Below are 13,186 nucleotides of genomic sequence, written 5' to 3' on the forward strand. Positions count from 1 at the left end.
AACATGAATCCACTAATATCAGTTTGCTACAGGTTAACAGCAGTGTCAGAGAGAGATGGGCTTCCTCCTCCTCCTCAGTAAAGACCAGAGATCAAAGACAACACTGAGGAGGAACAGAAGCCTCACGCAGACCGCTGCAGCTCCTAGGATGGTTTTTGTTGATATGACTTCGTGAGGCTCTGCGAAGCTCCTCTCTTTCAAGAGGTTAGAGAAACTGAAGGACATTGAAGGGCTGGCACTGTTCAGTGCATCTAAAAATGATTTGTTTAGAGGAAAAAAAAATTGGTGGGTGAATGGTAGGTTATGTCCCGGTGATGATGCTGAGGAAAGAAGGGTGGCACTCAAGAATTCAACTTTTTCACAGTGTGTCATGAGCGTGTCAACATTTTTGCAATATGGCTTTTAAATAAACACTTAATTGGCATTCAGACTATCTGGATCTCACAAGAGTGAATCAGGCACATAAGACAAACCCACCTAGATACGTTTTTAATCGCCAGACTGAATATTCTCTCTATAATGCCTTGAACTTGATTGTTTAGACACAAAAACTACAGCAGATGTGTGAAGGGTTTGGGCGTGATAACTGTTACTGTCAGGAGTAGGGATCTCGCGTGTGTTGAGTCTCATCAAGAAGCTCTCCGAGTGGTACTGTAAAAAAAAAAAAAAAAAGGGGTTTATTTACTGGCAACATTTTCAAAGCGTTGTGAGTTTCTGCAAAATCTTTGAGACTGTGGTGTACTACACTGTGAAGTTTTCAGTTTTCACTGGGATTTATGTGCATTTCCTGTCATTCTGCTGCTTTGCTTTGGGGAAGCTGATAAACCAAATAGAGAAGGGAAAATAAGAAGCTTATGAGTGCCGCTGCTGCTGCGTAGGTTCCTGTGGTGTCGTGCAATGCTGTTTAGCACCCAGGCAGCTTTAATACAGAGTTGTGCAAGTTTTGCAAGAGGAAAATGATGGCTGGAGTTTATCTAATTTGAAACTGTCACTGTATGTTGTTGTAAGGTTGCTGGATCTACATAATTATCTTGCAGCAGGGAGTGGGTTGGGTTCATTATTTTATGTGTCAGTGTAGAAAACTGTCCACTGCTTTATTTTCAGGGCCTGTTGTAAGATCAGCTTTTGTACACATGAGAACACTTTGTATGCATCTGTGTTTTTGTACCTTTTTTGAAGTGCACATCTTTACAGCATTCAAAATATTCTGTTGTAGGATTTTGGGGGGAGGGCTCATTAGTACAATCAGAAGTTGTAATCCTAAAATTTGTTTCCCAAATGAGTCAGATTACCTCATGTTTGTGAGATGGAGGAAAATAGAAAGATTCTTAACTCCATGTCTTATATTGAGAAGAAAGCTTTTATTTTCTTAACCCAGTTAGGATTTAAAAGGAACAGAGTTTTAGCTGCAGTTTTTTGTTGTTGTTTTTTTTGCCTTTGAGTTTGCAAATGTACACACAGACCACTAGTGAAAAAGTCTACAAGCATATAAAACTGTTTTGAAAGTAGTAAAAACCAGTTTAAGAAATTCCCCATTGTGGTTTACCTGTAATCTACCAATGATTCATACCAGTGTCAATGCAAATGTGGAAGCCACTTTATTTTTTCTGTTTTAGAGCAGAAATACAGCTGAAGTCAAATTAAAAACTTTTACACTTGTGAATCTTTTATTTTTGATGATCTGTAACAGCTCCCACTGTTAGCTTTGAGATTTTGAACGTACTCGTCATCATTCATTACCCTGAAGAAATCCAGTCTAGTAACAGAAGAAGAAAGTATTTTTAAACACCACCTGTCTGCCAGCATGAGACTCCCTCTGTCCCTGCCTTGCGCCACAGTGAATATCACACCCAATTTTAAACCAAGGCAACGTTTGGCCTTGGTGGTTCTCAGTCAGGCATGTCAAACCTCATCCGAATGGTAAATATGGGTGTAACAATCCTGAAATCTACACCAAAAATCAAACAGTGACAATAGATCATTGTACTGTCTATTTGGAAATTGTTCAGGTATGGAGAAAATGGACAAACATCAGAATAGAGGGGGTTCTGCCAGCAATAAAGACTTTTGTTTTTTGTTATTCCTTTCACATATAGTTCCTAATTACAGAGCACTGGACTGGAAAGTGAAAAATAAACTCAAACCAAGTCTTTTATTCTGTGATATTAAATGGAAAATGAATCAAACAGAATAGGTTTCCACTAAGATAACGCTATATGTAATGCAAGTGCCCTCACATACACACAGCCTCTCCTCCTCTCTGGTGGGTTCTCTTTGTCTGGTTGCTGATGTCCTCACCTTTCGTACCAAAGACTTCTGTATTCTTCCCAATGTTCTGTTATAAAACTATAAATACACCTGTTTTGGTAAATTGAAAAAATAATTTAATGCCAGACCATGAACAGAATGTAGATTGAATAATCCAGCTCAAGATCTGAGCCAAAACTGAGGTGTGAATTGAGCCATGATCAAAGGAGAATTGTCACACTATTAATTGTGATATCACCATTCTAATGCCTCAGGTCAGGTAAAGTACCTGCAATAGTTTGAAATGTCAAGCACTTCAACATGGTGTTGAGTCAGCATGTGTGGAGCATCACTGCCCTCAAGTGACTAGAAAGGAGTACGAGTCCCCATGCTGGCAACATCCGTAAAGATAGATTAGGTCATGTTAAAAGTACACAGTGGATAAAAGTATTTGATTCCAGCCAAGACATAATTTTGTTTTTTGCTAAAACTGAATAATCTGAAAATTATAAAGAAATTCTACTATCCTGTAATTCATTAGCACAAATGGTGCGTTCAATTAAACTTTATGAAACTAGATGGTAGAGATTAAGAGAAGGAATATGCTAGCACTTAATACTCTTCTCCCTCATCGTCGTCTACCACGCTGTCAGCGCCCACCTCCTCATAATCCTTCTCCAGAGCTGCCATGTCCTCTCTGGCCTCGGAGAACTCTCCCTCCTCCATACCCTCACCCACGTACCAGTGAACAAAGGCACGCTTAGCGTACATCAGATCGAACTTGTGGTCGAGCCGAGCCCAGGCCTCTGCAATAGCAGTGGTGTTGCTCAGCATGCACACAGCCCTCTGGACCTTGGCCAGATCTCCACCAGGAACCACAGTGGGGGGCTGGTAGTTGATGCCAACCTTGAAACCAGTGGGGCACCAGTCCACAAACTGGATGGTGCGCTTGGTTTTGATGGCGGCAATGGCAGCATTGACATCTTTGGGCACCACGTCACCACGGAACAGGAGGCAGCAGGCCATGTACTTGCCATGGCGAGGGTCACATTTCACCATCTGATTGGCTGGCTCAAAGCAAGTATTTGTGATCTCAGCCACTGAGAGCTGCTCGTGGTAAGCCTTCTCTGCAGAGATGACTGGAGCATAGGTGGCCAGGGGGAAGTGGATACGGGGGTATGGTACCAAGTTGGTCTGGAACTCTGTCAGATCAACATTGAGGGCACCATCAAAGCGGAGGGAAGCAGTGATGGAGGACACAATCTGACCAATCAGCCTGTTCAGGTTGGTGTAAGTAGGACGCTCGATATCGAGGTTCCTACGGCAGATATCGTAGATGGCCTCGTTATCTACCATGAAGGCACAGTCAGAGTGCTCTAGGGTGGTGTGGGTGGTCAGGATGGAGTTGTAGGGCTCCACCACAGCGGTGGACACCTGGGGAGCTGGGTAGATGGAGAACTCCAGCTTGGACTTCTTGCCGTAGTCGACAGACAGACGCTCCATCAGCAGGGAGGTGAAACCAGAGCCGGTGCCACCGCCAAAGCTGTGGAACACCAGGAAGCCCTGAAGACCAGTGCACTGATCAGCCTGAGGACAGAGAGGAAGACATGACAACCAGGCATGAGTTATTTCATTCAATAATTTAATTCTTATATACATTTTATACTAGCTGCTTTGAATTCACCCACCAGTTTGCGGATCCTGTCCAGAACCAGGTCAATGATCTCTTTGCCGATGGTGTAATGTCCACGGGCGTAGTTATTGGCAGCATCCTCCTTGCCTGTGATCAGCTGCTCGGGGTGGAACAGCTGGCGGTAGGTACCACTGCGCACCTCATCTATGCAAACAGCATTACATTAGTTTTTCTTTAAAGATGTTTTAATTTTCCTACATTAGTGTTCAGCGAGCGGTGATGACACTTACCGATGACAGTGGGCTCCAGGTCCACAAAAACAGCTCTGGGGACGTGCTTTCCAGAACAAGTCTCACTGAAGAAGGTGTTGAACGAATCGTCTCCTCCTCCAATGGTCTTGTCACTGGGCATCTGTCCGTCCGGCTGGATCCCATGTTCCAGGCAGTAAAGCTCCCAGCAGGCATTGCCGATCTGGACACCAGCCTGACCAACGTGCACTGAGATACACTCACGCTGTGGAAATGAGATGGAAAAGCCATTTATTTGGTGACCTCATTTTTGACTTATTATCCAAAAATTACATTGTTAGACCTGCTCTTCAACTAACGTAAAGTTACCTGGGGGAATATGGCTTCATGATTTAGGACTGTGATTTCAGCAATACTGGAATTTTAGTATAGAACATTAAAAATATTTAATCGTTCCATCAGTCAGCTATGTAATTTGTCCCTTGCAACAAATGAATCCCACTTGAGAGAATTCTTAACACTGTTAATGCTTTAGCGAGCCAAGTTGAACTTGAAGTCAGTTTTCACTGTCACTTGCATAGCTCTCTTAACCTAATTACATCGCAAAGGTAACTTATGCGGAAGTCAGGCCAGGTTATGTTTAGAGTTTTGGTTTAAGGGAAGTTGAATTCATCACTGATGTAATTTTTCTTCTGAAGTAACACCTTTTATTTTAAAAGGTTAAACCACATCCTACCAACAAAGGACCAGTCACAGAAATTTGCCTGTATTCAGGAATGTCAGCTTTATTTTTTCTATCATTTGCATCTGATTTGAGAAGTCGCTGCTCAACTAATCCATTTTGGTGCAGAAGAGTCAAATGATGCACCAAAGTTGCCTGTTGTGTAAGCACTCACAGACCCTGCAGAAGGATCATAACCACTGTCTGATAATAATCTCCGACTCTGACTTAGTTGGTTCTACAAAACCTAAAGCCCAAGGTTGGAGAACATGGTCTGTAGTACATCCTCCGGTCTCTCACTCTTCAGTAGTGACATCAGTTTTTTGTTTTGTCTCAGCTTTAACTTTCTTTAGACCCTCTTACATCAGAAACATTTTCGTCATAAATTAGCAGGTAGACACTGGAAAGAGATCACATCGATCACGGGAGAGAGACGGATAGATGGCAGCGTGTGCGCAACTTTTTGCGTATTTGGGGAGCGCACCCGCGCGCTATGGTCGCTGTGGCGAGAGCAATCTACAGGAGATGGCGACAGATTCAGGACGTTCAGAATGTGTGGGATCTTAAAAATTCCGCCCGCTATTTGCCGCTTTCTATAGTCCGAAATCGCTACTCCAATTTACATAGCCTGTCCGCTACTCATGTGGTCACCTGAGGCCTTTTACGCTCTGAACTAACAACCCTTTAGAAATATGTCGCATGTGAGCCAGGACAAGACAATCGAGAACAAACAAGTGCACATCAGAGTTCAGCAAAGCAAACACAGCTGTAGACAATGAAAGACTTCTTTACAAAAAAGTAGCCCATACACGCCCAAAAACATTAAAGACATGAGAAGAAGAAGAAGAAGAAGAACAATTGAGCTTCAAGTGAGTTGGTTTGTTTGTAGTCTGCGGTCGCAGGTTCATAAAGGCCAGGATCCTTCAAAGAGTTGTTAGTCATGGGAATGCTTCAGCCTGAAAGCAGGATGACCTGTTGACAACTGGCTCAGTGCGCGCACAAGAAGCCGGAAACGGACACAAGCAAATAACTTGAATTTTGGATGTGTCCTGTCATATCGCACCAAAAATACAGTCAGGACAGCGTAGTCTGGTTAACAGTGTGAATTTTATCCTTTTAAAAATGAAATTGGTGTTGCTAAATCCTGCTGATACTTCCGGCTAATCTCAGTTAACGGTCTGCCACCTGATTATTGACTATTTCAGTAATGATTTTTGATTAAATCGACACTTAATAAGAGAAAAAAAATTTACTCACCATGTTTCCTGAAGTCAAGAAGTTTCAGAGCCGAAATGAGGAAAAAGAGGAGAAATTAGTTAATTCCTACAAACAGGCTTTTATGAATCCTGTGTAAGAGATAAATGACCAGCTCCTGCTACACGGTGGTTTTTATAACCCTAGATCCTCCGGAAACAGTCTGCTGGATCTGATTGGTTTGATGTCGCATGAGACCTGCGCCTATTGGTTAAAATGGACCAGACGGTAGGATGGAGATCTCTGCAGGTGCTTTCTTACGATTTCTTAAATATTTGTGGAGTACAACATGGTTTTAACAACTTATTAGGGCTATTTCATTATATGAAGAATGGATATGTTACACTTCCATATGAACATTTGGCTTTTATAGACTTCAGAATTATAAAGAAACATTATGAAGATCTAACATCTGGGCTTAATGGATCTGGTCACTTGCCACCTATTTGCAAAGAACACTGATTCGTCCAACCAGAAGGTTTTGCATTAAGTTGTCCACGCGATGCAGGAACGGAAGAAAGGAGTCCTGATAGTGGGATCTGGAACTTCTATTCTCAGGTTTGTGTGCACCTCTACCTCAAACCTCAACTAAAAGCTCTGATCCAGAGCGGTTTTAAATAATAGCCTTGAGCCAGAGAAAAGTATGTTGGAAGTTGAGTAGCCACCAATCCTGGAATTTTGCTGATTTTTTTTTTTTTTTTGTTCCAGGCTGACTTCAGCCACCTTCTCACTCCTCTTCTAACAGAGATACCCACAGCACGCAGGTGTGAAACTAAAGATGGGCAATAATACTGCCATTGTGGCTGTTGTTCAGGATTATGTGAAAAGGTTGGAAATTCAGTGGAAAGGTACTAATGATGCAGATTGGGGAATTGGGTTATTGCCTGGAAAAGAAGCTAGATGAGGTTGAAAAACAGCAACAAGGATGTGAGAAAACAGGTTATGGAAATCTCCTCATTTGCTGATTCAGGTATGTTTAAAAAGGTCTTTGTTCCCCATCATCTGAATGTTACCGATACACTTTCCAAACTATTTAAATAGGTTTTATGGTTGAAGGAACTTAAAATAAACATCTGCACTAAGTTACTCGAGTAAAAAGATATCAAAGCTCAGGCTTAGTGCTAATACAGTCATAAAGATCACTAGTATGACTGAAGACACTGATCCTACACTTTGTCTTTGGAGCTATAGTAAAAACAGTCATCCGTCAGCTCATGTAGCTTTAATGCATGATCTGGCAAGACAATCGAAAAATAAATAAAAATGGGGTGAGAAATTCTGCAGTGTGACTCCAACTTTTCTAGTATGTGGTGAATTAATTTAGCCACTTGAATGCTTGTAGTTAAGGATATATGTTCGTCAGATAGTTTAAAGTTACATTTGTTGTGTAGCCTGTAAATGTGGCCAAATTAGAAGTTTATTAAAGCCTCCTGCAGTAGACCTGCTGTTTTAAATGTAATGTAAATCCAACGGGTTTTTCTGCTTTGCATCTTTGTTTATAACCTCTCTTTTATGGATCTGTTACGTGACTACAAGTATAGCTTTGAACATCAGAGTTACATGTTTCTTTTATTTGTATTAATTTTTATTTCAATTAAGTTTACTTTCCACAGCGTATTGAGTCATTCTGTTTCATTTTTATTAATTGAAAATATTCAGTTTCACTGTTAGCTTTATATTTTAATGCGTATATAAACATTTTCAGGTTATGTAGACATCCTTGTCTCAATAAACTGATTTACAAATTTGACCTCATCAAAGACCAAAAATAAGATTTAGTGTTTATTTTTATTTTAGTTAATCTTGTAAGTGCATTATCATTTTAGTTAACCTTCTTTTTAGTTTGTATTTTTGTTTCAGTTCATTCTTTTTCTAACACCTAGTTTCAGTTTTTACTTCACTTTTAGTACCTATAATAACCTCCTGCACATAATGGACTTGAAACAGTAAATTGATGTGAGCCAAATCCACCCCTGTGAAAGCTGGGTTCCCGCCCAGTGCTTATGCTCTGGCACTGCCTCTGCATGAAGGGCTTCTCTCAACGCAGATGTCCTTGGCTGGTGGACGATCTAACTTATCAGGACATACGTGTGGAATCAGATTTTGGCCCCTTGTCAAGCAGGGGTGCACCGAGGGGAAGGAATGCCAGGTGGCAGGGTGCTGTTGCCATTATTGACAGCATGAAATTTCCTGCATGATGATGAATCAATTACTGTATAACCTACATTTTGGTTACCCCACATTCTGCCTTTAGGCCTCTTTTTGGTGACGTTACACGTCCACTTCACAGGTTTAATAAGAAATAAGTTGTATGAGGCTGCTGACATTCAGTTTTCTATACTTAACAATATTTCATCTCTTACAGTTCCTGACAAACTTATATTGCAGTGTCGGGGATATACATGACAGTATAAAAGGAAATAATGCACCATTTTATTAGAAAAATATTAAAGTCCAAAAAGCTAAAATTGCCATTGGAATTCATCTTTTAAATCCTTTCTATTACTTGGAGTCTCTGAAATCTGGGCTATTTTCTGCTTTTCTATTTTTTATTTCTCATCCATCCTATAGAACTACTGGAGGTATGAGCAGAGGTGGCAGCAGACAATATGAACGGGGGCATTTTGCTGAAGTCACTTTGTTATTCCATTAAAAATAAATAATCATCATAAAAAAGATTCATGTTTTAAACCTTATACACAGAAAAATATAGGCAAAGTTATGAGAGGGCAAACATATCTGTCTCAGATTACATACGGAGACAAAGCTGGAGACAAATGGGAGAGAATGTTTTTCCAGAGTACACCACTCACTAAAACATTTGACTGTGCTCACAGTATCCTCGACACATTTACATTTTGTTTTGCAATTTTCAAACAGTCCTGCTTTAAAAATAGCTGTATGACCTGATGAATGGCACCTTTATTGTTTTATAGATGTGAGGGGTACTTCAAAGTCTGACCCATCTGCTCATTGTCCTCATCAGTCATGGTGGTTAACACGATTCACCGTAAACTGTAATTAAACTGAGCTCACACTGCAACAACTTATCAGTTACATGATTGTTTAAGTTTCATTACAAAACTGTATGAACTGGCATAACTTATAGTTGAGGTGTATCAGTAGGATTCAGCTGAGGTGCACAGTGACTTTTGTGGGCATAAGCCTGGACTGCCACTTCAGTAATGAGAAGCACTGTACCTCACAGGGAAATGAACACCTCCAAATCATGAACTGAAATGGATAAAACAAGTGGAGCACTAACAACGTGAGTGTGGATCAGCTTCAACATGTTGATTCAGAACATCTGTGGAGCATCACTGCCCCCAAGTGACTAGACTTTAATCAGTTTTACTTTCAAACACTGTTAGTAACCACACAAGAAACCTGTTAGATTATATTAAACCACAGTGGGTCTTGCAGGGTTTGGGATGTAGAGCCTCTACAGATGGATGCTGATGAGATTAAAAATGTGAAATCAAGTTATGAGATCTTTATTAAGTGGGGAATTTTGAAAGGTTAACATTATGATTGTTCTGACCTAAAAGAAAGGATCAACCCTTTGTGTGATGGATGGGCTTTGCAGATTTTTGGCTTCTAAAGTGGTGCGTACCAGAAAGTATTACAGCATCATGTGAGCACTTTAATTCCACACAAGTTAGATTAAGCTCTAATAACTGAAATTCTAAATTTGATATCCAGTGCCCTTTATAGTATTTTAAAAAGAAAAGACAAATTGCAGTCATTGAACAAACTTTATTTATGACAGAAATAAATGGCACAGGACCATTAAGTCATTTAATACTCTTCTCCCTCATCATCCTCTCCCAAGCTATCAGTTCCCACCTCCTCATAATCCTTCTCCAGAGCTGCCATGTCCTCTCTGGCCTCGGAGAACTCTCCCTCCTCCATACCCTCACCCACGTACCAGTGAACAAAGGCACGCTTAGCGTACATCAGATCGAACTTGTGGTCGAGGCGAGCCCAGGCCTCTGCAATAGCAGTGGTGTTGCTCAGCATGCACACAGCCCTCTGGACCTTGGCCAGATCTCCACCAGGAACCACAGTGGGGGGCTGGTAGTTGATGCCAACCTTGAACCCAGTGGGGCACCAGTCCACAAACTGGATGGTGCGTTTGGTTTTGATGGCGGCAATGGCAACGTTGACATCTTTGGGCACCACATCACCACGGTACAAAAGGCAGCAGGCCATGTACTTGCCGTGACGAGGGTCACATTTCACCAACTGATTGGCTGGCTCAAAGCAAGCGTTTGTGATCTCAGATACAGTTAGCTGCTCGTGGTAAGCCTTCTCTGCAGAGATGACTGGAGCATAGGTGGCCAGGGGGAAGTGGATACGGGGGTATGGCACCAAGTTGGTCTGGAACTCTGTCAGATCAACATTGAGGGCACCATCAAAGCGGAGGGAAGCAGTGATGGAGGACACAATCTGACTGATCAGCCTGTTCAGGTTGGTGTAAGTAGGACGCTCGATATCGAGGTTCCTACGGCAGATATCGTAGATGGCCTCGTTATCTACCATGAAGGCACAGTCAGAGTGCTCTAGGGTGGTGTGGGTGGTCAGGATGGAGTTGTAGGGCTCCACCACAGCGGTGGACACCTGGGGAGCTGGGTAGATGGAGAACTCCAGCTTGGACTTCTTGCCGTAGTCGACAGACAAACGCTCCATCAGCAGGGAGGTGAAACCAGAGCCGGTGCCACCGCCAAAGCTGTGGAACACCAGGAAGCCCTGAAGACCAGTGCACTGATCAGCCTGAGGACAGAGAGGAAGATATGACAACCAGGCATGAGTTACTTCATTCAATAATTTAATTCGTATATACATTTTATACTAGCTGCTTTGAATTCACCCACCAGTTTGCGGATCCTGTCCAGAACCAGGTCAATTATCTCTTTCCCGATGGTGTAATGTCCACGGGCGTAGTTATTGGCAGCATCCTCCTTGCCTGTGATCAGCTGCTCAGGGTGGAACAGCTGGCGGTAGGTACCGCTGCGCACCTCATCTATGCAAACAACATTACTTTAGTTTTGCTTCAAAGATTTTTTTAAATTTTCCTACATTATTGTTCAGCAAGCAGTGATGACACTTACCGATGACAGTGGGCTCCAGGTCCACAAAAACAGCTCTGGGGACGTGCTTTCCAGCTCCAGTCTCGCTGAAGAAGGTGTTGAAGGAATCGTCTCCTCCTCCAATGGTCTTGTCACTGGGCATCTGTCCATCCGGCTGGATCCCATGTTCCAGGCAGTAAAGCTCCCAGCAGGCATTGCCGATCTGGACACCAGCCTGACCAACGTGCACCGAGATACACTCACGCTGTGGAGAGGGGGGGGAAAAAAAAAAGTAGTCATTCATTTGTCATCCATTCTATTTTTTTAATCCCAATAGTAGCTGAAAGCTACTCATCACATGTTGAGGCCGTCTCTGGAACTAATGTGAGAAATGAGGAAGAAGAAAATAAATAAGGCTCTTTGTTAGCAGTGGGATGCCACAGTCATGACTCCCCTGAGGCTGATAACATCTGAGCCCTTTAGAAATATCACATGTACATCAAGCAAAGCAGCAAGCAAATCTTTTGTGTCGAGAACAAACATTTTCACATCAAACCAAACAAAAGACAAAAAACCCCATAAAACTTTAAGTGAGCTGCTTCTGTTTGCTGAGTCTGTGGCTTCAACTTCACAAAGGCCGGGCCTCTTCAGAGAGGCGCTAATCAGAGGAATGCTGCAGGCTGACCTTTGCCAACTAGGTCAATGTGCGCATGAGAAGCCGGAAACAGACAGACGGGGCAGAACTTGAATTTGGGCTGTGCCTCGTCACGCTACACCAAAAATACACTAAATGTCTGTTGAACACTGGGGTTGGTTAGCAGCCTGAAATGATAACTTCTTATAGCTATTAAAGTAACGACTGAACTTAACGACCCTTTCAGCTGATTTGAATTACCGGCTACCACGTGATATAACTTCAGTTTGAACTTAATTGTAGGAAAAGACAAAAAAAAACAAAAAAAAACAAAAAAAAACTTGACACTCACCATGTTTCCTTGTGTTGATAAGTTTCAGGATTAAAATGAGGAATAGGAAGCGAGAAAAACGTTAGCTCCCACAAATAGGCCTTTATGAGTCCCGTGTAAGAGGCAACTGACGCGTTGCCTCTGGGCGGGGCGTTTTATACTCGCTCACCCGCCGGAAACGCTCCGCTGAATCTGATTGGGTCACGTCACACGAGCCCTATTCCTATTGGTTAGATTATAAGCGTCACGTTAAGCCTGACACGGCACAAACTTTTCAGGAAGGTGAGGCAATCCCAGCTGCCAGCAGTGTGTTTCAGGCAGGAACTGTGCTTTTTTTCCCCCAGTGATTTCACATTTAAGTTTTTATTGTCTGTTTTCACTCATACTTTACAGCATCTACCAAATATGATCGGATACATTGTAAGAGAAAGACATGGCAAAGTAAACAGAGAAAAAGATATGTTTTCACGAGGAAAAAAACTTTTTAAACCCCTATTTGGAAGCAAATTAAGGTTTTAGGCGGTTTTTTAATATAACTGGTGATTCTATACGTGCCGGTTTTATGTACAAGTGCCTGGAGGAGATTCATCCCGGCTACAGAATGGTGAGACTTGCATCTTGGAGGGTGGGATATACCTTGAGTTCCCCAGTCCTGCTTTATTTAGTTAAATGACATTCAGTGAGTATTATAAGCACAATATAGAGTGTTGGGAGAAGTATTCAAATAAAGAAAATGACACTTAGAAATCCACTCCAATAGACTCCCTCAAAAATAAGGGCAGCATTATTGTCAGCAAAATTTAAAAAAAAAAAAAAAAAAAAAAACCTTTTGTAAGAAAAGAAACTTGTCATCACATATGACATTATTACTTAACCAGACCTGAATCATTTTGGTGCTGCGGGCTTGTTTTTAAATATCTGTGTACCTCTAAACAATGTCGATTTATGTCTCCCAACCTGGTGCTCGGGGTCCAAAGAGTCACAAGCAAGATTTATTTATAGAACACATTTCAAAACAGCAGCTTATTCTTCTTTCCACAAAACCAGAA

The 13,186-nt window shown here is 41.9% G+C and overlaps 3 protein-coding genes across 4 annotated transcripts in view; 1 reads left to right on the forward strand and 2 right to left on the reverse strand.

Annotated features, from left to right (window-relative positions):
* Nucleotides 1–1,663, forward strand: part of jph2 (junctophilin 2) — a 27,248-nt gene extending 25,585 nt beyond the window's left edge. Inside the window, exon 6 of one of the 2 annotated variants that reach the window (XM_004560275.6) lies at nucleotides 23–1,663. The gene's annotated coding sequence lies outside the window, so the exon portion shown is untranslated. The remainder of the gene's footprint in view (nucleotides 1–22) is intronic. The other variant, XM_004560276.6, reaches the window with a different exon arrangement.
* On the reverse strand, nucleotides 1,576–6,124 carry LOC143412346 (tubulin alpha-1C chain-like). Its single transcript, XM_076878444.1, has 4 exons — nucleotides 6,107–6,124; nucleotides 4,171–4,393; nucleotides 3,936–4,084; nucleotides 1,576–3,834 (listed from the first exon to the last, which is right to left on the reverse strand). Exons 1-4 carry the CDS (start codon nucleotides 6,107–6,109, stop codon nucleotides 2,860–2,862), a joined length of 1,350 nt encoding a protein of 449 aa, XP_076734559.1. The 5' UTR covers nucleotides 6,110–6,124; the 3' UTR covers nucleotides 1,576–2,859.
* Nucleotides 6,125–9,839: 3,715 nt separating this feature from the next.
* Nucleotides 9,840–12,316, reverse strand: LOC143412285 (tubulin alpha-1C chain-like). Its single transcript, XM_014407430.3, has 4 exons — nucleotides 12,159–12,316; nucleotides 11,215–11,437; nucleotides 10,978–11,126; nucleotides 9,840–10,876 (listed from the first exon to the last, which is right to left on the reverse strand). Exons 1-4 carry the CDS (start codon nucleotides 12,159–12,161, stop codon nucleotides 9,902–9,904), a joined length of 1,350 nt encoding a protein of 449 aa, XP_014262916.2. The 5' UTR covers nucleotides 12,162–12,316; the 3' UTR covers nucleotides 9,840–9,901.
* Nucleotides 12,317–13,186: the final 870 nt, after the last annotated feature.

Source organism: Maylandia zebra, linkage group LG20, assembly GCF_041146795.1.
Source record: "Maylandia zebra isolate NMK-2024a linkage group LG20, Mzebra_GT3a, whole genome shotgun sequence".
NCBI classification, from domain to species: Eukaryota; Metazoa; Chordata; class Actinopteri; order Cichliformes; family Cichlidae; genus Maylandia; species Maylandia zebra.